Genomic DNA, 27,259 nt, shown 5'->3' with positions numbered 1-27,259 from the left:
TAGCATCTTGACTTTGTCCTTCTGCAGGAAGGCAATTTGCGAGTGCAGAACTAAAATAAAACAAAGGCCTCTGTCCTTCTTCGATACAAGTGTCACATGGCCCATGGGGACATTGTCGTCTTACCTAAGCTGGCATGAGCATGCTGCAGATTGTCGGCTGCTTTGCACATGTTACTACATGCGTTTATTTTGCTAATACTGCTTTTAATATTTTCACATGAGAACCAATGCGGAGTTCACACTTTGCAGGTTCCTGGGATTTAGTCTGAACATTGTGAACAAGGTCAAACAACAATGCCGCTTGTTATTCTGTTCTGGTCAGGCCCTAGCACCTAGACAAAACATACAGATGCAGCTGTTTTGGTACTTTGGTCTTATTGGAATTCACGGATAGGTAGCGAACACTTGGAGAGGGACCTTTTCAGTGAGAAGAACATGACAGCACCTATGATGTGGAACTACCATCTATAGACTGAAGTACGGGGTCTGCAGGTAACACCCAGAGATGATCTAATATATAATCATCCTGCCAATGTGCAAGGGGAGGGAGGTTAGGCTAAGCTGTCTTTCAATAGGACAGCTCCCTTTATGATTTAAGGACTACTCGCTATGCTGACTGTCTTTGTGCTATGCAATTTTTCTGCTTATTGTGGCACGTATGCAGCAAAAAAAAAAATATTTTAAACTTGTTTGTGTCTGTCAGATCTTATTGTGGACAAGGACAAGAATGTGAGTGAAAGGGTGTGTCTTGTAACTGCGATTCCTGAGAGAGTCGGGAGTGTTGAGTTCTGAGGTGTCCAATCACTTGTTCATTTGTATGTAGGAGGGCAAGTGAGACACTATAGCTAGTCGGGCCTGGGCTCATGGGTACTAAGGTGGAAGGACAACTCAGTCCCTATATACTAAGGTCCCATAATCCTATGCATAGTTCTGTGTTTGCACTGAATCTCTGCAACACAACGAATTAGAGGGAATAACACCCTGCTCCTACTTTTGAAAGAATAACGCTGTCTATGATCACTTTGGCCAAAAGGGCTTGCCCTTCCTCTTGCAAGATGGAAAGATGGTCCTCCATCAGCTGCTCCAATGGTGGTGGAAAGAAATGGGAGGGCCTAGACCCGATGTACAATTTGGAGGACCCACTTGTCTGAAATGATGCCTCATCAGCCTTGAGACAAATATTGGATCCTGCCTCCGACTGGGTGGCTGTAAGCCAAGAAGGACATACTGAAGCAGTTTAGTGGCTGTGGATGCTAGAAAGGCAGGGTACCATGCTGCACATTGTTCCTGCTGTCCTGGGATTTCAGACTGTGGGCCACAGCCTTGGCCACAATAAAGGATGAAAGAGCTGCTGTACTGGCGGAGGGACCAGATGCTGGCAATAGTGCTAATACTTGCCACAGAGGGAGCAAAATTATTGGAACTGCCTGGTGGGGCAGAAAGATACAAGAAACATGCTGCAACCCTGCTTTCCTCAAACCCCTCAAGGGCTAAATGTGCCTTGCTGGCAAAAAGGCAAGAACCATCAAACTGCATGTCCAACAAAGATACCTGGACATCCCAGGAAAACCCTGTAGACTGCATCCAGGTGAGGTGCTGAAGTACCGCACTGGAACCCATTGCCTGACTCAAGGAGTTGGTCGTGAACACACCAGCCAAATTACAAACTTTTCTGTATGCCAGCTATTCTGGAAAATTTGGGTCAGGGATGCCCTGAGGTAGTATTGGAACTGCAGGTAATTCCTGGGCCGCCGTGTCCTATATGGCATGGAAGTAGCAGCCTAGGAGACAGCTGGCATTTACTGAACGTACAACTAGGCCTGTTGAGGAAAATATACATTTGCCAAATGTCTCTATTTTCTTGGACTCTCGATTTGGTGAGGTGCTGGTGAAGGCGTTGGGATTTACTTAACCAGTGGACGCCTGCAGCACGCAACTCTCTAGTGTAGAATGCTGTGTAAGAAAATCAGGGTTGCCTGTTGCTGGATGATGCTGGTGAGCAACCTGCCTATTAACTGATGATCTTGAACACAGCTTTGACAAAATGATCAAGACTGTATCCATAAGTGCCTCTAAACAGCAATAGAGGTTATATAGGCGCTTGACCAGGCTGGAGTACTTCTCTCAAAAAATTCATCTTTAAAACCATAGAATGAAGTAGTAATACTTTTAACACCCTTTGCATAACGATTGGTGAAGACTGCTGTGAGGAAATGGCGTGTATTATATGACCTCACGGTGCAATACACTCCCAACCGCTTTAGGACCAGTCAGGTTTCGTTTGTTAAGCCTTCAGCTCAACCCCGAGTAGCTGTAGCTCTAAGGCTTACACAAAGGAACAAGTGTGAAACATTTAAACATCACCAAAACAATTGTAGAAAAAAACTCTATACTCCAGTACTACGACACCAATTTATAAAAATAAAGTATATTTGTTTGAATTTAAGGACTTAAGGGTTTCAGAAACATACATTTTGGAAGAAACAATGAATCTAGACCTTTTACTTAACCACACACAAACACTGGCAAATTCAATGAATTTAACACTTAAAAACTTTTTCATTAAAAAGTCTGGGCTAGTTGTAATGTGGCTACTTGGAGTAACTTTAGATGGTCAACTTCAGTAGGGAGCTAGTCAGGGGGAACCAGCAAGGTCCTCAGAAACCTTTACCACAACAGGTAAAGCAGTCTTCAGTCAGTTTCAGTTCCAGGCACTTTTATCCTTTGCAGGGCTTTCCTATGGAAGTAGTCCTGAAGCAGGGGATGGTGGATTCTTAAAGGATGCTATAGATGCAATGTGGTTGACTGGGGTCCTGCTTCCTCGGTCCATGAATGGAGTGATGCTGTCCTGGTCACAGGGTCGTCGTCCCTCTGTGCTAGCAGAAGTCCATCACCACTGAACTACCAGTCACCCAGTGTTGTGGTCACAGGGCAACCATTCCTGGGTCGACAACTCGTCCTCTATAGTTCCCAGTTGCACTCAGACGACACTCCAGGGTTCGGCAAACTTGGGTGCAACTTTGTGCATCTGGTCCTGTTCCCTGGTGCTGCACGGTGGCCGCTGGCAGTGGGTTTAAGATTCTGGACTACAAAATTGCCGCAGCAGGCTTCTCAGCTGTTGTATTTCTGTGCTGTGAAAAGGAGACCAGCCCACTAATGCTTGAAGACACTTGTCTTTGGCTGGGCTCTGCAGACAATTTCTCCCCGAGCAGGACACAGCAGGCACAGTCCCTCTTCTTTGCTAGATACCAGGTTCCACAGGTGCAGTCCACTCCGGTTCAGCTTCTCTTTGCTGGTAACGATACAGCAGGGCAGTCCTCCTTTGGTCCTTCTTCCAGTCCAGTCGATATCTGAGTATGGGGTGCCAGGGGTGCTCTACTTATGCTCAAAAAATGCTCTCAGGGGAGGATGAGGTTGGGAGCCAATGGGCTACCAGGGTCCCTCCCACCTGATGACCACTTCCTGCGAAGTCCGTCATCTGAGCATCCCCGAATGCACCATTCTGGCCTCTTCCACTGTGTCAAGGACCCCTCTCCTGGCAGGTGGAGCTCTCTAGCCCAACTCAGAAGTGTGGCTACCAAGTGGGCCCCCTGAAAGCCCCTGGAAAACAGGTTTGGCAACTCCTTTCCCCTCTCTTGTCCCAAGTGCGATCCTGTCTGCCTGGAGCAGCCCCTCTCTCAAGGGTTACCCATTTGCCCTTCAGATGCAGCTTCTCCTTTGAAGCTAGCCTTTTGGACCTACACGTGCATGGCTTCCCGCAGTAGGGAGGTGACATCTCCTTCCAGAGCAGGACCCTATTGTATCCTTTCCTGGGGGTTGTTAGCATGTATCCACAGGAGGTCAGAAAGCTGTCTTGGCAAAAAGACACTGTGTGCAACCAGATTGGGAATAGGTGACTAAAGGCAACACAAAGAGCCAATTTTGCTAAAGTTGTACACTACAACTTGCCACATTAATTTCACCCTGAGAATCAAGTTGGGCTTAATGTATAAAGTTGTTTGATACCTTGGATGATCCACTTTGGTTGCACTGTTTCAGAGTTAGCACAGCTGAGGGGTCAGCGATTAACTCTGTACTTGCCAATTGGGTGACTAAACCGTTCCACAGTAAAAATGACAGTTTCGCGTCTTTACTATCAGAACATGTAAAATGACATGTTCTGCATGTGAGATGTTGCACCATGCCTTAGGACTCGATAGGCCTGCCATTGGGGTGACTTCCATTACTATAAATGGCAAAGTCTACAGATGGCGGACTGGGAGTCTTGTTTTACTCGTGTCACACCTGGGGTGTAACAACCAGTGCTGCCATCCCTAGAGAGACTCTCTAACTCACACGCCCTGGGTACCATTTACCAGGGGCTTACCGCTAAGTTAATTTAGCCAATTAGTTATGTGCCAATTCGACATACCAGTTTATGGGTAATGGGACCAGCACTGAGGTCTGGTTAGCAGGCATCGGTGAACTTTGAGTCGAAAAACTAGCACCATCAGCCCAAAAACTTGAGTGACCATACAAAAAAGCCATCTCCTTACAGAGGATATTAAAGTTCTTGAATGTGGGGCCCTCAGAGTTGAAACTTTTAATACACATCCACACATTGTGAGATTTCATTGCGATTGTCACAATATTGCAAGCCTAGAAGTCCACAGAGAGCTAAACAGCTAACTGATGGCTGGATATGTTATGGAAGAGTTGTATGTTGCTGCATGTAACACAATTCAGTACATCAAAGTATCTTTACTGAGAGTCTTACCATTGAGAATACCCCTATATTGAATGAGCAACATCCAAGGATAAAAGGGATTACCTTAAACTGCCAAACCCTAACACTTAACTTTATGCTGACTCAAAATGCAGGCTTAAATCTAATCATGACCCTATCTATACCTTATCCTAAAACTGCACAAGGACTAATTATAAATCTTACCTTAACCCTTGGCCTAAACTACCCCAAAAACAAAGCCTATTTAATAACTTAACCCCAAGGCTACATCTACAAAGACACAGGAGGTTATAAAGATGTTTTGACAACAGGACTCTGTGTGCAACCAATATGGGAACACGGGACTAAAGGTAACAAAGTGGAAACTTTGATAAATCTGCACATTGCAACTTGCTCCATTAAATTTCGACCTCTGAATCATAGGCATTAATCCTAAACAAATGCACTTCAACTTAATGTGTACCCTAGCACTGATACTAAATCCTAATATATACAATTACTTTAACTGTTAAATTTAATTCAATGCAGTAATCTTTCAACTGCAGGTTAGCATCTCTGGTAGCTCTCAATGTCTATTGCCAAAATGTTAGATGAACAGGAATAACAAGAAAAACGGCGATGCGATGACTTTAGCTATGTTCCATGAGGGAATTTGATAGAGTTTAAGAAAGCACTGAATTGAAAATATGAGCTCTCATAAAATGTTGGCAGGTTGGGACCCCAGCACCAGATTATGTGGGCATATACATTCTGGATCCTTCCAGTGTATCAATGAGCTGGATACCAGATGTCCCTTAGGGTTCTTTGGATACATTTACAGGACATTGGTAGAAAACGTTCATAAAAGTTAAAATATGGAATATTGCAAATTTGAAGGCCTAGTACAATAAATTTCTAGGTTACTTTTAGATTTACTTTTTGCCTCATTTAAAACAAGTTATTTAACGGTAATTTCCTTGCAACTTGATATTGGTACAGATTCAAATACTGTTCATTACCATCCAATCTGGAAGGATGGTGCAGCGTGTTAGAGACTGCAATGTGCAGCGCACGCATTTGAATTCTGATAAGGCCAAATTTGCCTTTCATTCTACTGAGGCTGTTAAATTGAGCGCCATTACTATGGATATTAATAACTTTTATTTAGAGCAGTTAGAAGTAGCAAAAAAAGCTGAAAAAAAGCAACATGTATAACATTATTAAACACCTACGTGATGGTTAACTGTTCGTTTCTTGCAAAATAATATTAAGTATAGTAGACATCTATGGATGCCTGCTGTTCCTTGTCCCTGGAGATCTGCTCCACCTGCAGAGCTCCTGAGATTTCCATCTTGTCCTTGGTCGTCTTTAACCTCGACATGGTGCCCCTTGTTACTATACTCACAGATAACAGTATTAAAATTCACTAATATACCAACAATAGACAATTCTGCGAGAGTCTCCTCTGCTTCAGACAGTCCACCAGTCTTGGATAACAATTACCTGCCTACAGCTGAAGCCATCAAGGCAGAATTCCTCAAATTTTTCAGGAACATGTCTCCTCCAGGGCCTAAAGAAATATGACCACATCACCCGAGTACTAATTTAACTTCAGAGGTTCCCTTTACCGACCTGTACTTTCTTCAAAAAGATTACTTCCTCATTCATAAACTGGAGCCTTGGAGTATCTGGTTGACAAGCTCAAAATTGCAGTTGGCCCGCAGCATACCTGCAGCCAGGACACCATCAGACATGATGCAAAGAAGCGCAAAAGAAAAAACACAAGGCCAAAATCTCATCCATGCCACAATACTCCTCCAATTTTAAAAAAGCTGGAGATGCACCATTTTAAAACACACACAACACAAAGACTCACTAATAGTCTCAGTATTTTGCTGCGGTCTCTATAAAGTAACACACTGTCTTTTAGTTAGGTTTAAGGGCAACAAATAGCACATAAATGCATATGACTTTACCCTAAATCCTAACGTCTTGGTTTCATCTTAAGGGTAATACAAACCTACCCCCCCCCTCCCCCCTGCCCCGAAAGCTATCAACTATAAGACTTTGACAACATGATGTCGCTACCAATAAAATTGGAACCGTTCAGAAATAGCATGAAAGAAAAACGTAGGTAATACTGTTCATGTAGACAATACAAATAATTTTACCTTGCTGTTGCCTTTAAATTCTTCCTGATCGAAGTCAAAATGACGACAGAGGGCCCCGACAGTAAAGAGAGACCGAAGGAGTGCCGGCTTATTTGCGGCAAGAACAGTACTATTTGGATCTTCCTGGTGTTGGTTTTTTAATTTTGTGAGGGCACCTACAAGAAAACATCACTGTAGTAAATCTGGCATAAGAGCATGGGCAAATACGTTACATGTAGGAAATGAGCATTTGACTTACCATAATATCTATTAAAACAGGCCCAAACAAACTTGTAATTTTGAGTAACTTTGTTAACAACCGATCCAAGACAGCTGACACAATGCTGCACTACCTATGCAAAAGGAAAAAAAAATACAATTAAATGCACCGTTTATTCTGCAAATGGCATTGTCTGGGGGAAAAAGGGAATGGTGGTCAGAGGTATAATTTCCGATTTAAGTTAACAGCTTGAAGAATACTTCAAATGAACAAGTTACTTACCTTCGGTAACGATGTATCTGTAAGAAACATTAGTTAGTTAGATTCCTCACCTTAGAATATCCCCAGGCGTCAAACTGGATCCGGAAGATTGCGCGTCGCTAGGCGTCGTCTGCGGCTCCGCGTCCGTCGTCGGCGTCATGCGCCGGAATGACGTCGTCGGAGTACTTAGCCCTTGCGCGCTGACGTCAGTTCTTGTACATAGCCTTCTGCGCCAGGAACGCAGAGCCATGCAAGATACCGACACTGGTGCCAAAAAATTCTAGGGCCCTGAAAGGGATAGCCTTAACCCTAGATGTCAGTTCGCAGAACGGGGAGGATGGGTGGGTCGGTGAGGAATCTAACTAATGCTTCTTACAGATACATCGTTACCGAAGGTAAGTAACTTGTTCATCTGAAAGAAACACGTTGGTTAGATTCCTCACCTTAGAATAGATACCCAAGCAATACCAACTCCGGTGGTGGGTCTGCGAACCAAGATCACACCAGAAAGTCCTGGAGGACAGAACGGCCAAAGAAGCCATCCCTCCGGACTTGGCTGTCCAGGCAATAATGCCTGGCAAACGTGTGCAGCGAAGCCCACGTTGCCACCTGACAGATGTCCTGCAAAGGGACCAATGTCCCAAAGCAGTAGTAGCCGCTGTGGCCCGAGTAGAATGGGCGCGCAGCCCAACAGGCGGTTCCTTTTTTGCCAAGGAATAACAGATTTTTATACACAAAACGACCCACCGGGAAATGGTCCGCTTGTGTAAAGCTTTTCCCCTCTTTGCACCCACGTAGCCAACGAAAAGCTGGTCGTCCACCCGGAACGGTTTAGTGCGGTCCAAATAAAAGGAGAGCGCACGTTTTGGGTCCAGACGGTGGAGCCGCTCTTCCTCTTTGGAAGGATGCGGAAAGAAGGTGGGCAAGGTGACAGATTGCCCAAGATGAAAGGGGGTCACCACTTTCGGGAGAAAGGAAGGACGAGGGCGAAGGACAACCTTGTCCGGATGAACAGATAGAAAAGGAGGCTTGGACGATAGAGCCTGGAGCTCACTCACCCGTCTAGCCTAGGTGATGGCTACCAGGAAAGCAGTCTTAAGAGTTAGAAGACGAAGAGGACAATTGTGAAGAGGCTCAAAGGGAGCGCACATCAGGAATGTCAGGACAAGATTCAAGTCCCACTGAGGCATTACCAAAGGGACAGGAGGGAACGATTGAGTAATGCCTTTAAGAAAGCGTGACACTACAGGGGTCTTGAAAAGAGAGGGCTGATCTGGAAGCCGTAAGAAGGCAGAGAGAGCAGCAAGATAACCTTTCAAGGTGCCCAGGGCAGAGCCCTGCCGGGCCAAAGAAAGAAGAAAGAGGAGAACCTCAGAAAGAGGGGCGGAAAGGGGATCCACAGCCTTTGCTGTGCACCATGCCACAAATTTGTTCCACCGGCAGGCGTATACCGTCTTTGTGGAGGGACGCCTGGCTGCCAGAATGATATCACAGACTTCAGGAGGCAAGTCAAATGGCATCAACTGCCGCCGCTCAATCTCCACGTATGGAGGTGGAGGCTGGACAGGTTCGGGTGGAGGACCGTCCCCTGCTGCTGCGACAGAAGATCCCCCCGAAGGGGCAGACGTATCGGAGGATCGGTCAACATACTGAGTAGCTCGGGATACCAGTACCTTCGTGCCCAATCCGGAGCCACCAAGATGACTTGGGCCCGGTCGCGCTTGATCTTCTTCAGCACTCTGGGCAGAAGTGGTATAGGCGGAAAGGCGTACAACAGACCGCAACTCCACTCGCGACGAAAAGCGTCGCCGAGCGAGTGCCGCCTTGGAAATTCCAACACGCAGAACTGCTGACATTGCGCGTTCTCGTCGGTGGCGAATAGATCTAACCAAGGCTCTCCCCACTGCTGAAAGAGACCTTGCGCCACCTCGGAGTTCAGACGCCATTCGTGATCCATCATGCACCGGCGGCTGAGTTAGTCTGCTCAGAGAGTCCGCCAGATGTTGAACCACCAGGGTGACGCCCTGGTGTTCCAGCCATGTCCAGAGGTGCAGAGCCTCCTGACAAAGGGTCCACGACCCCACCCCGCCCTGTTTGTTGCAATACCACATGGCGGTGGTGTTGTCCGTGAACACCTGCACGACACTTCCCCGGACAGAGGGAAGGAAGGCTTTCAGTGCAAGTCTGATCGCTCTCAGCTCCAACAAGTTGATGTGGAGGCGAGACTCCGCCGGAGACCAGAGGCCTCTGATCTCCGCCTCTCCCATATGGCCACCCCATCCCAGGAGGGACGCATCCGTCACAACGACATGCTCCGGTAGGGAGAGGCTCTTGCCCGTGACCCAATCGCGGTCCGTGAGCCACCACTGCAACTGCTGTGCAGTGCCCTCCGAGATCAAGACATGGTCGGACAGGTTGCTGTGATGCTGGGCCCACTGAAACTTCAGGTCCCACTGCAGAGCCCGCATGCGCCGCCTGGCGTGATGCACTAGTAGGATGCAGGAGGCCATCAGCCCCAGAAGCCGCAACACTAGCCTGACCGAAACCCAGGATAGAGGCCGAAAGATGGGAATCAAAGCCTGTATATCCCGGACCCACTGTTCCGGTGGATGAACCCGGAACTGCGCCGAATCGAGAACCGCTCCGATGAAAAGGAGCTTCTGAGAGGGGCTCAGGTGTGACTTCGGCACGTTGATGGAAAACCCCAGCAAATGCAGGAGATCCGCCGTAGTCTGGAGGTGGGAGACGACTGCCTGGGGCGAGCCCGCCTTCAACAACCAGTCGTCAAGATAGGGGAAGACTGGAACCCCTGATCTGCGCGGATGAGCTGCGACCACCGCCATCACTTTCGTGAACACCCGAGGGGCACTGGTGAGGCCGAAGGGGAGCACGGTGAACTGAAAGTGCTCCTGACCCACCGTGAACCCTAGGTAACGCCGGTGGGCCAGCAGGACGGGGATGTGGAAATATGCGTCCTGCAAGTCCAACGCTACCATCCAGTCTCCAGGATCGAGGGCAGCTAGAACCTGAGCCAAAGTTAACATTTTGAACCTTTCCTTCCGGAGGAAGGCATTGACGTTCTGGAGGTCCAAGATAGGGCGTAGGCCCCCTTTGCCCTTCTTGGGAACCAGAAAGTAGTGGGAATAACAACCACGACCTACTTCTGGGCTCGGAACGCACTCGACGGCCCCCTTGGCCAAGAGGGCCGAAACCTCCTCGTGGAGAAGATTCAAATGATCCCCCGAGATACGGTGGTGCTGCGGTGGCATGGCTGGAGGGGTCGTCTCGAAGGGGAGGGAGTAGCCCCTTCGGACGATTTGCAGCACCCACCTGTCCGATGTGATGGACCGCCAGTGGAGCAGGTGATGGCGAACTCTGCCGCCCACTGGCGTTGAATGGGCCTGAAAGCTCGGACTAGGAAGGCTTTGAGGCGGATGCTGCCGGGGTGGATGTGGACTGACCGCGTCGTCCTCAAGTACCGCCTCGGCGGAAACCACGTCCACGTGCAGGTTCGTTCTGCGGCCGGCGGCTAGGCGGACGCGAGGAGGAGCCCCTTCCTTGGCCACGAAAGGAGCGAAAAGCGGAAGTTTGTGGCCGCGGGGCCGAGAGGCCCAAGGACGTGGCCGTAGGCCGCGAGTCCTTGAAGCGAGCCAGCGCACTGTCCGCTTTGTCACCAAAAAGGCGAGCGTCATCAAAAGGCATGTCCATGAGGGTGCTCTGGACATCCCCTGAAAAGGACGTGGACCGCAGCCAGGCGTGACGTCGAAGCGCCACCGTGGTAGAAATCGCCCTACCCAGCGAGTCCATAGTGTCAAGCCCACATCGGATTGCATGGCGCGCTGCATCTCTCCCATCGGCCAGGGCCGAGGAAAGCCGCTCCCGGGCCTCCTCCGGGCACAGTGGCAGCACGTCCTCCACCGCATCCCACAGAGAGTGGGAATAACGGTCCAAGAGACAGGCGGTGTTCAAAGACCGCAGGCCCAAACTGAGCAAAGAGAACAGCTTCTTACCAAACTGTTCCAGTCTCTTGGAATACCGGTCCGGAGGAGCGGACGGGAAGGAGGATTGGGAGGTAGAGGCCTGGATAACCAGACTCTCGGGGGTGGGGTGTTGGGACAGAAAACTGGGGTCGCCCGGAGCAGGGCGGTGGCGCCTGGCAACATTCCTATCCACAGGAGGGACTGTGGAGCGCTTGGACCAGGTGCCCTGCAGAACGCCAGTGAGGGCCTCATTGAATGGCAGCAGAGGCTCAGTGGAGCATGCGGCAGACTGAAGCACCTCAGTGAGGAAGTTAGTCCTCACAGCCACGGCAGGCAGCTCGAGCCCAAGGGCTTCGGCCGCCTTGCGCAGCACCACGGAAAAGGCTGCACCCTCCTCCGAAGCCACAGTCGGAGGAGAGATGAATCCAGTGTCTGGTGAGGTATCCAACCCACTGGCCTCCCCCAGTTCATCTGCCCAGTCCTGTGCAAGTTGGCTCTGAAGGGCCATAGGGTCATCAGACCCCTCCCAGTCGCCCCCGTCATCCGATTCCTGGTAAACAGGAGGAATGATCGGAGCCGGTTGATAGACAATATGTGTCTCTAGCGGCGTCGGATGCAGCGTCGGACGGCGCCGCATCGGCGTCGGGACCGGACAGGGGCTGAACCGGGGATCGACGTCGACCGGAGCCGGCGTCGGGGGTGGTATCGGTGTCGGCGGAGGAGGCGTAACGAGGTCGACCGGCGTCGACGGGGGCCCCGGCTCGGGGCCCTCGGGGACCTGCGGTGTCGGGGCCGGAGCCTCCAACAGCGCCGGGGCCGGAGCCGCCGGCATGCGAGGTCGCCCAGTCGAGTCCGCGGTGCCCGAAGGCGCACCAGCGGGCCTCGACGGCGGGGCCAGGTTCCTCATGGCCAAGAGGAAGGCACTGACCTCCGCCGGCGTCGCGTCAGTCCCAGGGACCGTCGGGTATGGGGACTTGCGCGGCGGTGGAACCACCCGGACCCTCGGCCGAGTCGCGCGACCGGCGAGGGGAGTCCGAAGAGCGGTGTCGCTTCTTGGACTGCCTCGACTTACCCGAAGACTTCGAGCCAGACGAGGGACGATGTCGAGTGCGGCTCCGCGACCGATCCTTGGACCTCCTCCTGGACCGGGACCGAGAGCGACGCGGAGCCAAGTGGCGAAGCTCGAGAAGCTTGCGGGACCGCTCCCGCCTAGCTTTCGAGGTCAGGGCCATACAGTCGGAGCACGACGCCGCGTTGTGGTCGAGGCCCAAGCAGTACAGGCACCGGCGGTGATGATCTGTCACCGACATCAGTCGGTGACAGTCGTCGCAGGCCTTGAAACCAGGCATCCTACCGGCACCAGAGTCGAGAATTGACCAAAAAGAGTCAAAAAGTTAGTAAAAAATTGACTAAAGGGGTAGCTCTCCCGGATCTGCGCTTACTGGCGCGGAAAAAAGAAGAATTGACGTCAGCGCGCGAGGGCGGCGTCTAAGTACTCCGACGACGTCATTCCGGCGCACGACGCCGACGACGGACGCGGAGCCGCAGACAACGCCTAGCGACGCGCAAGGGGTATTGCTGACGAAAAATCTTCCGGATCCAGTCTGACGCCTGGGGATATTCTAAGGTGAGGAATCTAACTAACTCGTTTCTTTCAGATTCGGATAATATACATTGTTGTCATATGAATACGATTTCCGGCCTTCTGGATTACACCCACGCGATCAAAACCATCATTCACACACTCTTCTGATTGGGAACCAAAATTTACGAAATTGCTTTTATTTGGCTTTAAATGTTGAAAGGTTATGATGAGAACCTCTACACCAATTAAATTCATCAGTTTTCTGTGTGATGCAACCATACTCTTCGCCCCCCCCCACCCCCGTTCACAATTCTACACTGAATTAACACCACCACTGGCACCTCTACTTGAGACCCTCAAAAACAGGAAAAAAATTACATTCTGATTATGAGGGGGAGGAACGCATCTTCGTTTTGCTTAAATGTAGAGGGGCTGATAATTTTACCAACTAAGGCGAGCAATAGAACCGTAACGATCCCATGAACTGATCATGACAGCAAAATGATGGCATGAGCAGCATCACAACATTGAGATCAATATCATCACTGAACACGATCAACCTCCACACATGCAGCAATTCACTGGACTCAAACTCTGGCAGTGAGCATGTCTGCTCTAGGTGGAGGTACAGGCCAGGCCTCACACAAGTTTAACGTCAGAATGACTATCTGTCTGCTGACTTCAGCAACAGCCAGTGGGTCCTGAGCACAACACATGGTATTCAGCAAATCAAGCATTATGTACCACAATAGTGCTCTGGGGGAGTGTGACTGGATAAAGGAGGAGGGAGCTATGCCTGTGCGAAGTCATGCACAACACTATGTGGTCTTTCTTCATCAACACATGCACTGGTGCATAGTAAGTCAAAGCTCAATGTGTGGTATTGGGCTGCTCTCTAAAGTGCTAAATCACGCAAAACCAAAGCATCTGATTGGACTTCTACTAGGATATATTTAGAAGCCTTTAATCACCTCGTACTGATGCAATATTTCATTCATTCAATAATCTTTATTCTGATATAGTATCCATAAAAGCACAAAGCAATATATCACAGAGTAAAGCACTAAAAAGCATTACATATAAAACATCATCTGGGTTATAACATACAAAAGCGACTTACAATGTAAAAACAGTACAATGAATCATCATAAGTTTATAATTATCACAAAAACCGAGAGTATATCAAATTATATAGCAGCATCATATGATAAAATGCAAAGTGCAAATAGGTTTACATGAATAGCAGCAGGAGGAAATAGGCTGTTAGACCCATAGTTAAGAGTCCACACAATTTAAACTGTGGTCAAAAACCAAATGCATATTCTCTAACAGCATAAAAGCAAGAAGTTCATATGATACAATCAGCCCTGTATGTTACAGTGGGTATGCACTGTGTTCTATACATTTTGAGCAGGTATAGCACTACCTCAATTCTTTTTGGTTGTGATAGATTCAGGATCGAATTGACAGCCTTTAAAAATTTGCTCCGGCCATATGCCAAATGGGCTGCCCAAGATCCATTATCTGAGAATTGTAAGCCCAGATATGGGAAAGTGCATGTGCATAGCAAAGTACCAGAACCTAAGGTGAGAGCATTAATAGGACGTTTTTAGGACCGCAACACATTAAAAACGATTTCTTAAAATTTGTACAAAGGTTCAAACCATTCATAAAGTCAACAAAAACCCTAACTAATATACGCAATGCATTGGGGGTACGAACCATTAAAACGGCATCGTCCGCATACAAAAGGGCGGGCAGTTTATTACCAATAATCATCGGGACATCTGTAGTCAGTTCAGACAACACATTGTGTAGCTTGTTAATATATAAAATAACAAGAGTGGGGCCAAGACACACCCCTGTTTTCCCCCTCTACCAATCACTATGTCCCCAGAAACTGCTCCATCCGTGCTAATTCTCACCCGTGTCCTTAAGTCCCTATGTAGATATGCTAAAAGATGCACTAAAACCTCATCCAACACATAATTTAAAAGGCATGACCAGAGCCGCGATCTATTAACAAAATCAAAGGCCGAGGTAAAGTCCATAAATGCTAGGTAGATGGGGCAGTGCCGAGCTATGGTATATTTACCAATAATCAGGTTGAGGTTAAGGCACTGTTCCACCGTTCCAAGATTGCTTCTAAAACCTAGCTGACATCTATTTAAAATATTTTCCTCCTCGGCCCAGAATCTGATTTTGTTGAATAGCACCCTTCCCAATATCTTAAGTGTATTGTCAATTAAAGAAATTGGTCTATAGCAACTCGGGTTGGATCTATCGCCCTTTTTAAAGATTGGAACGATAACAGATGTTGACCATGTATTGGGGATTTTAGTAATTGTCAAATTATTAAAAACATTAATTAGAAGGTGTGCCTAGAACTCTGGCCTAAATTTAATAAGATCGATGGGGAACCCATCAGGGCCGGGGGCCTTATTACCCAGACTTTGGTCAATAGCGTCCTCAACCTCTATTAATGATATCTGAATTTGTGTGGCAACATGTTTGTCTATAGGATCCTCACACTGGGGCGTAGCGGCCTTTATTTTAGAGAAATGGGCTACCCAAGCTTCGCTGGTTATGTTACAACTTTAAAGGACTAAGTGTGTGGCCCAATGTTCTCATAGACTTGGCTGCTGCCCAGAAGGCATTTGAGTTATTAAGTCTTGCAGCGCAAGCCAAGTTGTTCCATTGTTCTTTTGAGATCTCGGCTTTCCTCTGCTTAGTCACTCTTTTATATTGGTGCTTCAATAATCTAATGAGGTTAGAGTCCCTAGGGACAGCTGCGAAAGCAACTAAGCTCTCTGTTTGCCCGTGAGCAAGCGCTGTTAAACCACCTGGGGTTAAAGTTGGAAACAAGTGCAGGTTTTGACATCAAGTTTTTAATACCTGCACGTAATTGAACAAAAGCAGAAACTACCTCTGGGTTGGGATCAATAGATGAAAGGCAAGTATCGGAGAATGATCGATAGGTTTTTAGCATTTTTAAAAACACACTACTATTATCAATACCTTTCCATATAACCCTTAAGTTATCTGTTGAGGGTGCTAGGTTACAGGCCCCTGGCTCTTTTCTGAAGTTGGATCTGGGGGCAACCCTGAATAGAACTGAGATTGGATTATGGTCCCCAAACGTGGTGGGTTTGACCTCTGCTTTAGCCAAGTAGTCTGCTAGTGTGGCCGTTATAAAAACGTAGTCTATTATTGAGGCACAACCACGGCCTCTATAGGTAGGTATTGGACTATCCTCATTATTTGTAGCCGCGATTTCCATCACAATTAATAGACTACTATTCAATAAATACTCCAATAGTTCAATCCCCCTTTTACATGGGTGGTCCAAAGAATGGTAAAAGGGAGTTGAAATGTTTCCTCCTGCAATCTTTGCATTAAAATCACCACCCAAGCAAATTCCAGCTAGTTTTTGATTCCCTGTAAGATTTGGTATATCTGAGATAAAGTTGAAAAGATTAACGAAATTCATATTGGGTATAGTTAAAAAACCATTATTATAAAAATTAATAAAACAAATTGAAACCCAGTGTGTATATCAAAGCTTGGATGTTAGCGCTTTTTGTGGGAATTGTTTCAATACTGCCGCCTGAAGAAATATTCACCCACATGGATAGGCCACCAGAAGGTCGGCCTTGTTTGGGGAGGGGTGCAATGATATTGAGGAATTCATACCCTTCAAGATATAACTCTATTGTTGCCCAAGTCTCTTGGAACATTAAGATATCATATTTGTTTATCGTCTGGACCCAATCATCACTACTTAGTTTAGAAGCCAAGCCGGCAATGTTCCAGCTCAGCACATGTAACTTTGGGTCATATGGCTCGATATCGTTGTTTTCCAAAATGGCCAGAAGAGGTGCCAGAGGGACGATTTCAGTAGGTTTTGATATGTATGATGGTCAATCTAAACTATCCAAACCAGAGAGGGCAGAGAACCTGTTTTGTAACGGATATGAGGAGATGGCTGGAGTATGCTGCTCAAAGTTTGGTTTATAAAAGAAACCAAGAGGTAATGCCCAAATATTCGTGGGGAAAAGCTGTTAATCTCCTTTGCCATCAATAGTGATCTAACAAGTGCTGGTCGGCGAAAATTAACAATGCAATTTTCCTCAATAGTCTTATCTGACAGTCCAACCCAGCCAACCCTACGTGCCATTATAATCGCATTTATATTAAACCTCCTGAACCCTTTGTTTTCAGCCAACCAGTCAATACTCTTGTTCCGTAGTTGGTCCCAAGACTCAGATTTATTCTTCCCTAATGTGGGAACCCCTGCAAGAATCAGGACATACAGGCATGCTGCCGGTGGCAGGCTTAGTACGTCTTTATTTGCCTCAGCAAACCAGCAGACATTATTGCAAACAATATTTGTGGGGGCTGTAGGAAAGGCGTGATCAACAATTTGACTAGATGGATATGCTGTGGAAATAACTGGATTTTGAGGTTTAACAGGATCAATAGGGAGTTTAGGTGAAATGCAATCTTTAGTTTTGCAACAAGTATCACAAGGGAATGAAGGCTGTGTGGTAATTATAATTCCCTTTCGTACATTAAGAATTGTGTCACTCAGTCTGTGATTTATAGATATCGCCCTGTGAAGGTAACTGCTTAGGTACATTACTATGCAAAATTTAACTTATTAGTTAGTGATTCTAAGCGGTCCAAGCGCTTCCATAGTGCAGCGAAATTCTTATCTACAAGCTCTTTAACTTGCTCGTACATCGTATCTATAATAATGTCAATTGCAGAGTCCCCAAGTCTACGATTTGAAAAAGGTGTCGGTGTTGATTCAGTATGGGTGTATACAGAGTAATTTAGTGTCTCTGAGGACGTTAGATCAACAGAGGCACAGACAGGTACTGGGTCGACTGAGACTGCTGGACTTGAATCCATGTGGTTAGCGCAGTACGTTGTGAATTAGAACGTGGGGGTTGTTTACATTTAGAACAAACCGGCTTAACTGCTTTCCTTTTTCTTTTTGTCCCAGTAACTTCAGAGTTCGGGGAAACATTCACAGTTGCAAGAGTGTACTTAGAACAAGCCAGTGATAAAGGATCCTCCATCTCCCTAATGTGCCCAATGTCCTCATTTCCCTCAGTGCCCATTTTACTTTCTCGAGCTGGCGAGTGTAAATTGTGGTCAGCTGATATAATCAACGTTGGTTGGGAGTCAATACAATCGTTATTCTCAGTTTGTAGAGGGAACTGGGGTTTTGTTAAGCCCCGGGACAAGCGCCTCTCAGTTAGCTCGATTTCAGTGCTAACGATATTGACTGCTCTCTCCAGCATACTGTCAATGGACGTGGTATTACGCGAAGCTGGAGCAATATTACGTTTGCCCACAACGATTGCTGCCCCAAACATAAAACTTGAATGATTCACCACTCACCACTGCTAAGCGCAGATGATCGGAGATATCAAAGGGGGTGGCCCAGCCTGGCCTCTAACGGGCACAGACGCGTACCGAGCGCGTCCCGTGTTGCGGGAGTCAGCGCTCGTTTTTCAAGCACCTCTTGGTGCTGGAAGATGGCGTGGTGGCCGTGCGTGGCTGATTGTAGTCTGGGCGTTGTGGTCCCCCAGCAGGCACACGTAACGCAGAAACCCACGCTACAGCGGTCAGCGCTCGTTTTTCAAGCGCCTCCTGGCGCTGGAAGATGGTGCGGTGGGCATGCGCGGCTGATTGCAGTCTGGGCGTTGTGGTCCCCCAGCAGGCACACGGAAAGCAGAAACCCTGTAAACTGGAGGGGCTCCCCTGTCGGCCCGTGCCGGCTTGCGCTGCCGGGATTCCTGGATTCAATAGTACACGGTTCCCAACTCCTGAGGCAATATTTAAAGGTTTGTTGTTTGGAGGGATGGGAATGGAATTGCCTAGTGTAAACAACCACCCGTCCCGCATTCCTGTCAGACTTTTTGTTTACTCAACAGAGTAAGCACTGCCCTATTACAGTAGGTACATTCATCCCAGGAGGCGTCTAGAAACCAATGAAACGGGAAGCAATTGGTACTGCCTTTTCAATTTTTAATCTGAGCAAATATGGCATATACAATAGAGAATCAGTGTTCTCTTTATTCTAAAGAATAAAAAAGATAACCATGCAGTTCATCTTCTTGGTAGGGGTAGTATTGACAGGCTGCACCTACTTCATGACGGACTTCGAGACCTGAGCAGTAGTCTACCTCATCCTGGTCCGTGGCTGAGCTGGCATTAGCAGACTCGACTCGAGCCAAAAGGCTCATGGACAAGCAGCAGAGGTCACTTCTCATGTAGTTATGTGAAGGCCTCATTTTTTTTGCAGTTTTATATAGCAGGAACTCGCTGCTAAGGTATTGGAGCACTTCACATGGGCACCAGTTAATTCCACAAGGTCAATATTTTTTTTAGAGACACAGGAAAAGCGTATTGAAGAGGACACCAACATTTGGCAGGTCGTTTTACAGCAGAACTTCACACCTGAGACGAAGAGCTGAGCTTAAACGGTAATGAAAGCGGGTTCCGATGCCAGAGCAAGGGCGCCACGGGCATTAATGCAAGACGGGATTGGAAAATATAGTCCTTCATTATGGTGAACTGTTCCGCGTTGTCGCTGCACCTACTTCACTGAGCTCGATATATATCCGAGTCCCATTAATACCACTCTTTCACAATTAAGGCCAAGGAGAAAGGCAACTGCTTTAGATACTGCAGCCAGCGGTGGCCGCGTAAATGCATTTTTCCCGTCCCCCCCATTGTTAGTGATGCCCTTCGACAAGCCCTTCCACCACGCCAGAATTAAAATAAATAAATAAATAAGTACCATGACGTGGCCAGTGCTGGCCGTATCATATCACTTTTTAAATTGCAACCATGCAGCACAACAGCCGTGCTGCTGTACAATATGGCTAAAACACAAAAAATACAATAGTTATCTCCTAGGCAAGACCCATTGACCTAGCAAATGTTTGTTTTGCCTATGGACAACAATAAATGTATTATGTACCACAGTAAAGGACGACAGAGGTGATAACGCTAAGTTGAAGTATCCAGTACAAAGAAAGCTGCTCCACCACTTGCCTTCCTCAAAACCCCGCATTACAGATGCACTTCCTAAACTCAGTGTTAAGATGCCACAAATAATGTATTGAAGCATACAAAAAAAGCGATGGAATCCCTGAATTATTCTCAGCCACGGGTAATTACTCAGGACAGCATTCCAGTGTACTGATATTTTGCACACCCTGCCACCTCAGTTTGGACCCAACCATATGCAAATAAGTCTTGATCCTGCTCCAAAGGGAACAGTCCAGAGCGAACTGCCAGGCCATGTCCTCCCTCAACCGTAATACAAGGAAACCAGGACCCGTTTCACAATTATTAGATGTTCAACTGCCAGGTATAGTTTGGCGCCAGTGGCACAGTGTGCAAGATACCCACGGCTGAGCACACTTGTCCCACTAAAGGCGACACACGGAAGTTTATAAAAAAAGTGATGGATGTCATTCTTGAATTAATCTCAGCCACTGGTAATTGCTTGAGCCACATCTCCGTCCAACTGCATCCCATTAGTAGTTTGATGAGCTTGAATAAGAGAGAAACGAGTCCTGGATTGCTTGTGTTCTAGTTCAGGCAAGGCATTTTCTAGCAATGAGGAGAACTCCGACTATCTTTTCGTGAGCACAATGTCAGCATTTTTGCGTGTTAGAATACCAAGAAGGCTCTTTTTCAGAGACGCATTCCATCTAGAGTAGACCTTGAGACACATGTATGCCTTTTCACCATTACCTTTCTTGGCTTGAGTTCTAAAAATGATCGAGACTGACTGGGTACAAGTCTACTTGGTGTCTCCAGATTGGGCCAGGAGGGAGTGGTATTGATTATGTTTCTTACCCTGTAAGCATCAGTTCGAGGCATGTAGTGCTGTAGATTCACATGCTTTGCATACTCCTGCCAACTAGTGTTGGGTCCGGATGTGTGCAATTTGTTTTTCTTTGAAGAAAGTCTTTCGAGTCATGAGGTAAGGTGACTTCTCTTGGTAATAGTGCACATGGACATCAACTCCATTGTAAGATTGTTTTCCCACAGGAGGATGAGAATGGAGTACAAGCAAGCATCAGTAAAGAGGCAGCCAGGCATATGAAAGTATGGATGTCCGGGGAGGAGAGTGGGCGCATGTGAATCTACAGTACTACATGCCAAGAACAGATGCTTACAGTGTAAGAAATAGAATCCGTTCGAGGCATGTGAGGCTGTAGGTAACCATGCTTTACATAGACTGCATAGCAGTGTCCCCCAAAAACGGTGGCTAACCAGTGGGCGTTGCATTTGTTTGAAAAAGGGTACGTAGCGCCGCCAACCCTACATTAGCTTGTTGATGTGCTAGAACATCCACACAATAGTGCTTAGTGAAAGTGCAGTGCAGACCATGTAGCTGCTTTACAAATGTCAGCTATGGGGATGTTGCACAAGAAACCTATTTTGCGAGTAGTGTATGCTCTGGGGGGTACAGCTAAAGTTCATATAGCTTTGATATAGCATGTCTGAATACATTTAACGATCTGTCTATAAACGCCTGATTTAGAAATGGGCTTTCCTTTATGAGGGTGTGCAGAAGCAACAAACAGTTCTCAGGAAAGCATGATCTTTCTGGCATAGATAACCGCACTTTATGCTTGGTGTCAGTGTGTTTTGACTGTAGTTCTCTGGGATCCTGCTAACCAGGACCCCAGTGGCAGTGCTCTCTCCTCTAAATTTGTTGGTAAGTACTTTGTACACCCCACAATTGGCATACTGGGGGTACCAGTGTAAGTCCCTAGAATATGGTAATGAGGAACCCAGGGTATTGGTACACCAGGGGTCTCCCATGGGCTGCAGCATTTATTGTGCCACCCATGGAAGTCCAGGTAAACTGTGCCTGCAGTGCTGCTATTGCAGTCTGCGTGAATTGGTGCATGCACCTTTCACTTTGGATATAAGGTTACCCTTCTATCCCAGTCACTGCACTTCAAACCTATAAGTCATGCCTAAGGCAGGCCCTTGAGTCCAAGGACAGGGTGCATTGTTCTAAGTGTGTGGGTACCCCTGCACGAGCAGAGGTACCCCTACAAACCCGGACTCCATTTTTTGGGCCATTTTTAGGTATGCAGTGGACACTGGCAAGTCAAGATGTCCAACTACATAATAGCTACTCCGAACCTGGTCATGTTTGCTACCAAGCATGTTGGAATCATGCAAATACACCGATTCCAGCCCAGCATAATTTGCATGATACCATGAACTGGCGGGCTCCTAGGAGGACCCCCCCAATACCTACCTGTGTAGCCTTATAGGGTCTGCCTGACAGCTCGTGCTGCTGTCTACCTCAGACAATGCTCTGGCCCACTGCTGAGCTTAACTCAGGCAGAGGAAGCTGATCAAAGTATTTCCTGCGAAGGAGAGGTGTCTCTCCTTTAGAATTAGGTAGAGTGGGGACACTTTCAAACACCATCAGACTGCATTGAAGGGCATATTTGGTGCCCTTCTTGTATAAACCAATTTTGCCTAGTTCAGAAGCCTTTGGCTCCTGCTCTGGCACTAAACTACACAAAGGACAGGGGAGTGTCCACCCCCCGTCCAGCTCCTCCCTAGGGAGGTGGCTAGAGCTCCTCCAGGTGGCCACTTGAGTCTGCCATGTTGAATTTTGGCCCCTGGGAGCATTTGACTGGCTTGGCCAGCTGAATAGCTTCCCAGACCTCCCCTGATTAACAAGTTACTTACCTTCTGTAACGATATATCTATAAGGGACATGTATTAATTATGAATTCCTTACCTTAGAATTACCCCCAGGCGTCAGACTGGATCCAGAGAATTCTTTCTCAGCAGGATCCCTGCACGTCGGTAGGTGGCATCGGTCCACTTTGCGTTTGTCGTCGCCGGGATGACATAGACGTATCTACTTAGTAGCCGCACCTGCGCGCGGACGTCAGTTCATTTACACGACATTCCACGCCAGAAGCGCAGAACCATGCAAGACACTGACCACTGGTGCACAGAACTAGGGCCCTGAAAGGGAGTCCCTTACACTAGATGTCAGTTCACAGAACGGGGAAGATGGGTGAGGCGGTAAGGAATCTATAACTAATATGTCTCTTACAGATATATCGTTACTGAAGGTAAGTGTGAGAAAGTGGCTCTGTATATACTGTTCCTTAATAGGTACAGGGTGTACGGAGTCCACAGTTCCCCAGGGTTTGACAGAGGTTAAAGTTAGATATAACCTTACTCTCTAAAGTGGTAGCTTGGTCGTGCAGTAAGGCAGTACCAGAGGACAGTGTAAAGCATTTGTTGTACACACTCAGTCAGCAAATGGTTTCACACACTCAATAACTGAACTCTAGGCCAATGGTTTATATATAAAAAATATATGCTTGTTTTATTTTAGAACCAACACTTGGATTTAAAATATACTTTCTCAACAGTAGAGGTTTCATATAAATACTTTTGCAATATGCAATAGACTTTAGTAAACAGTTACAAGTGGTTGCAGTAGGCAACTATTTTTAAACACAACAATACATTGAGCTCAATGGTAAATTCAAGTTATTTGCAACAGATTACTTTTTAGATTACTTTTGGAATTCCAGGACTGGATCCTAGATTCAGTCCTGGATCAGTTCTCAGAATAAAGTGATGAAAGTCGACTTAAGTACTGTAATGATTTTTAACTAATATTTAGCTATTTTAAAAGTTGACACTTAGAAAATATTTCAGAGAAAACAGTCAATGATTCCCTATGGGAGAAAATTCAGGTTACAGGTACAGTATGTTATTGTTACTTTTGTAATCCAGTACTGGGTGCCTAGACTAAGTACTGGGACCTTTATCCAAAACAGGTAAGTAATTACGTTTTCAGATATTATACGATTTTTGAAGAATATTTAAAGATTGCAGAAATCGACACTTAGAAGAAATTTCACAGAAAAACAGTCAATGGTTTCCTATGGAAGAAAATTGAGTTAAGGGTAAGTACAGTTGTAGGTATTTTTCAGAGTCAGTGCTGGGCACCAAGATCCAGCACTGGGAGCTCACCTAAGAGCAGGTGAGTAAATTCGTTTTTGTCACTCGGCTGATTTTTGGTGAATATTTGAAGATTTGAAAAGTTCACATCTAGAAGAAATTTCAGGAAAAAGCCAGCCAATGTTACCCTATGAGGAAAATGGAGTTTGCGGTTTAAGGGTAAGTACTCGACTGGCAGAGTTGAAGTTCTGGGAACAGACTCAGGGGTCTCCCTGGGTCAGGTAGGTACAGTTGGTTCACCCTCAGCGGCTCTAGGGCGGCCGGGTGCAGAGAGAGTTAGGCCCAATGTTATCCTATGAGGGATAGGGGGGCCTTGGTTGGTGGCTGCTGACTGCCAAGCCACGCAGCTGTGGGAGCTGGGCTCCTGGTCACTTACTCAGGGCAAGTGGGGAAGTAGGTAGGTGTAGAGTTTTCACTGCTAGGGCCACTCGGGCGGCTGGGTGCAGACGGCTTTTGAGCCTTCGGGCGCTCAATGGATTTCAATGGGAAATCTCCGGTTTAGACCAAGACTGCAAGCTCGAGAGGTAAGTTGGGTAGTTGGAGGATAGGTAGGTACCTCGGGATTGGGCACAGGGGGCCGTGGGGCGCCGCGTGCAGGGGTGCCTTTAGGTGTCGGGAAATCTTACCCTCTGTTGATCGCGGTTGGGGGGGGCACCTTGTTCTGAGGCTGCAGGCTTCTTCAGGAGGGTCGGGGGAGGTCCTTGGGTGCCGGACTCGGGGTCACAGTCGCCGTGGGGTCGTCCTCAGGGTCTTTGTTCACTCCGGCACTGGCCAGGCTCGGCTGGCGCAGAGTGTGCTGGGTTCGCGGTTCCGGGCTGCTGTCAGGGGTTAGAGATAGGTTTCGAGTAGAGCCTCTACTCATGGGAGTCCCAGGGGCTTAGAGCCAAAAGGTAGCCAGGTCCTCCGGGGCTGGTGAGGTTGCTAGCCACAAGAGATGCCGGGCTGGAGTAGGAGCAGGTTCGAGGGTCGACAGGCCGGTAGGGCTGGGGCCAAAGCAGTTGGTGTCTTCCTCTTTTCAGCAGCTGCAGGGCAGGTCTTCTTTCTTCTTGCTCTTCGTAGTTTTGAATCTGGAATCTGGGGAAGGAAGGTTCAGGGTGCCCCTAAATACTAGATTTAGGGGCGTTACAGGTAGGTGAAGGGCATGGAACAATGGGTCCCCGTCCTGGGGTGGGTACACCCCCTATCCTGCCTTTCTCCTGTTTGAGGGGGGCAGTAGCCTAGTCCCGATAGGGTAGGGCTCCCCATCTTCAAGATGGCGAGAGCCCGGAGATGTGCTTCACCTCGCCTCCCCCACCTGAGGGGTGGGGTTGGCAGGCTGGCACATCCCCTGTCCTTATTTGGGGTTTCCGGCCAAAGCTTCCCGCCAGAGTGGGAGGTTGCAGGGGCCTGGGGAAGCTCACAGAGGCGGCATGCCTTTGAAGCTTCCCCCTGCCCATCCTGGGGGAGGAGATTTAGCACCTCGCCCAGGATGTGCATTGTTGTAGGACCAGGAGAGCAGGGGCTCTCCTACCCAGGGGTCCAGCAACATGTCTGCTGGGTGGCAGCCTAGGCAGCCTCAGAGCAGACGTGAATTTGTAGGTTAGGTTTAAGGGGGCACCTCTAAGATGCCCTCTGGGGTGCAGGGTACATTAAATCCCACACTGGCATCAGTGTGGGTTTAATGTGCTGAGAAGTTTGATACCAAACTTCTCAGTCTTTAGTGTTGCCATTATGGTGTTGTGGAGCTCGTGTTTGACGAGCTCTCAGCACCATGTACTCTTAAATGGCAGCACTGCACTTACAGGGCTCAGGAATGGACCTGGGCACTGTAGGGACACAGGGCTCCTGCTCCTGTGCCCACACCATTGGCATAAGGCACCCAGCTAGAGGGGTGACTGATGTATGCCATGGCAGTGTAGGTGATGGGCATGGCACACAGGGATGTGTGCCATGTCGACTTTGTTTTTGTCTTGCACCCAAACACTCAGCCTGCAAAGGCAGTGTGTGTGTGTAAGGGTACAGGGCCTCTAAGGGTGGCACAAGGAGTGCTGCAGCTCTTAGAGGCCTTCCTTGGTCACAAAGCCCTGGGTACATAGGGTACCATTTACCAGGGGCTGACATGTGGCCAGGGTTTGCCAATTTGGGTTTGGTTTGTTTTAGGGAAGGAACATAGGCCCTGGGCACCTGATTGGCAGGAGTCCAGGGCACACTCAGTCAAAGTACATTCAGCAATTCAGCAAAAAGTGGGGGCATACCATGCAAGAAAGATGGCACTTTCTCACAGTAAGGAACTTGTTCATCTGAAAGAGCCTATTCGTTATAGATTCCTTACCTTAGGATAGATACCCCAGCAATACTAACCCCGGAGGTGGGACTGCGAACTAAGTTCAGACCAGAAAGTCCTGAAGAACTGAACAGCCAAAGAAGCCGTCTCTCCAGTAATGTTTTAGTGAACGTGTGCTGGGATACCCACGTGGCTGCCCGGCAGATATCACCAAGGGGGGACTCCACGGCCCCTGAGCAGTAGTGGCTGTCATCACCCTGGTGGAATGGGCGTGCAGTCCTACCGGAGGCTCCTCATTCGCCAAGGAGTAACAGATATTAATGCAAAGGACGACCCATCGAGAGATGGTCTGTTTTTGCACAGCCTGACCTTACTTGGCGCCAACATAGCCAACAAAGAGTTGATCATCCACCTGGAAATGTTCTGTGCGATCCAGATAAAATGATAACGCACGCTTTGGATCCAGACGGTGGAGTTTCTCCTCCTTGGAAGGATGAGGGGTGGGAAAAAGGTGGGAAAAGTGATGATCTGTCCTATGTGGAAAGAGGTGACCACTTTGGGAAGAAGAGCAGGCCTAGTTCAAAGGACAACCTTGTCCGGATGGACAGCAAGGAAAGGAGTTTTAGATGACAGAGCCTGAAGCTCACTCACCATGTGAGCAGAGGTGATGGCAAGCAGAAAAGCAGTCTTTTAGCTCAAGAGTCTGTGAGAAGCTGGGTTTCTGTTGCAGTAACCCCCCACTTTTTGCTAGACTACTGATGCAGTTTGGATTGATATGCCCTGGGTCTATGCCAATCAGGTTCCCAGGGACTGTGTTCTTTCCCCAAAACTAGCCCAATAGGCATCTCTAGCCACAGTTCAGTCCCTGGTAAAATGGCACCGCAGGTACCCAGGGCACTGTGACCAGGACAGACCTCTAAGGGCTGCAGCACTTACTGTGCCACCCTTAGAGGCCCTGTACCTACCAACCTACACACACACACACTTTTGCAGACTGTGTGTTTTAGTGCAGAACAAAGTGAAGAGTCGACATGGCAAACATTCCT

General features: G+C 47.8%; 1 protein-coding gene across 16 annotated transcripts in view; it reads right to left on the bottom strand.

Annotated features, from left to right (window-relative positions):
• NIPBL (NIPBL cohesin loading factor) overlaps positions 1–27,259 on the bottom strand; it is a 1,722,939-nt gene that overhangs the window by 297,967 nt on the left and 1,397,713 nt on the right. For all 16 annotated transcript variants that reach the window (XM_085631078.1, XM_085631072.1, XM_085631074.1 and 13 more), the window contains 2 exons: positions 7,115–7,208; positions 6,877–7,031 (listed from right to left, as the gene is read on the bottom strand). In XM_085631078.1, the coding sequence (XP_085487204.1) occupies positions 6,877–7,031; positions 7,115–7,208 (249 nt within the window). The remainder of the gene's footprint in view (positions 1–6,876; positions 7,032–7,114; positions 7,209–27,259) is intronic.

Source organism: Triturus cristatus, chromosome 2_1, assembly GCF_964204655.1.
Source record: "Triturus cristatus chromosome 2_1, aTriCri1.1, whole genome shotgun sequence".
NCBI classification, from domain to species: Eukaryota; Metazoa; Chordata; class Amphibia; order Caudata; family Salamandridae; genus Triturus; species Triturus cristatus.
Note: the sequence above shows the minus strand (reverse complement) of the source record. Positions and strands in the feature narration are given on the sequence as shown.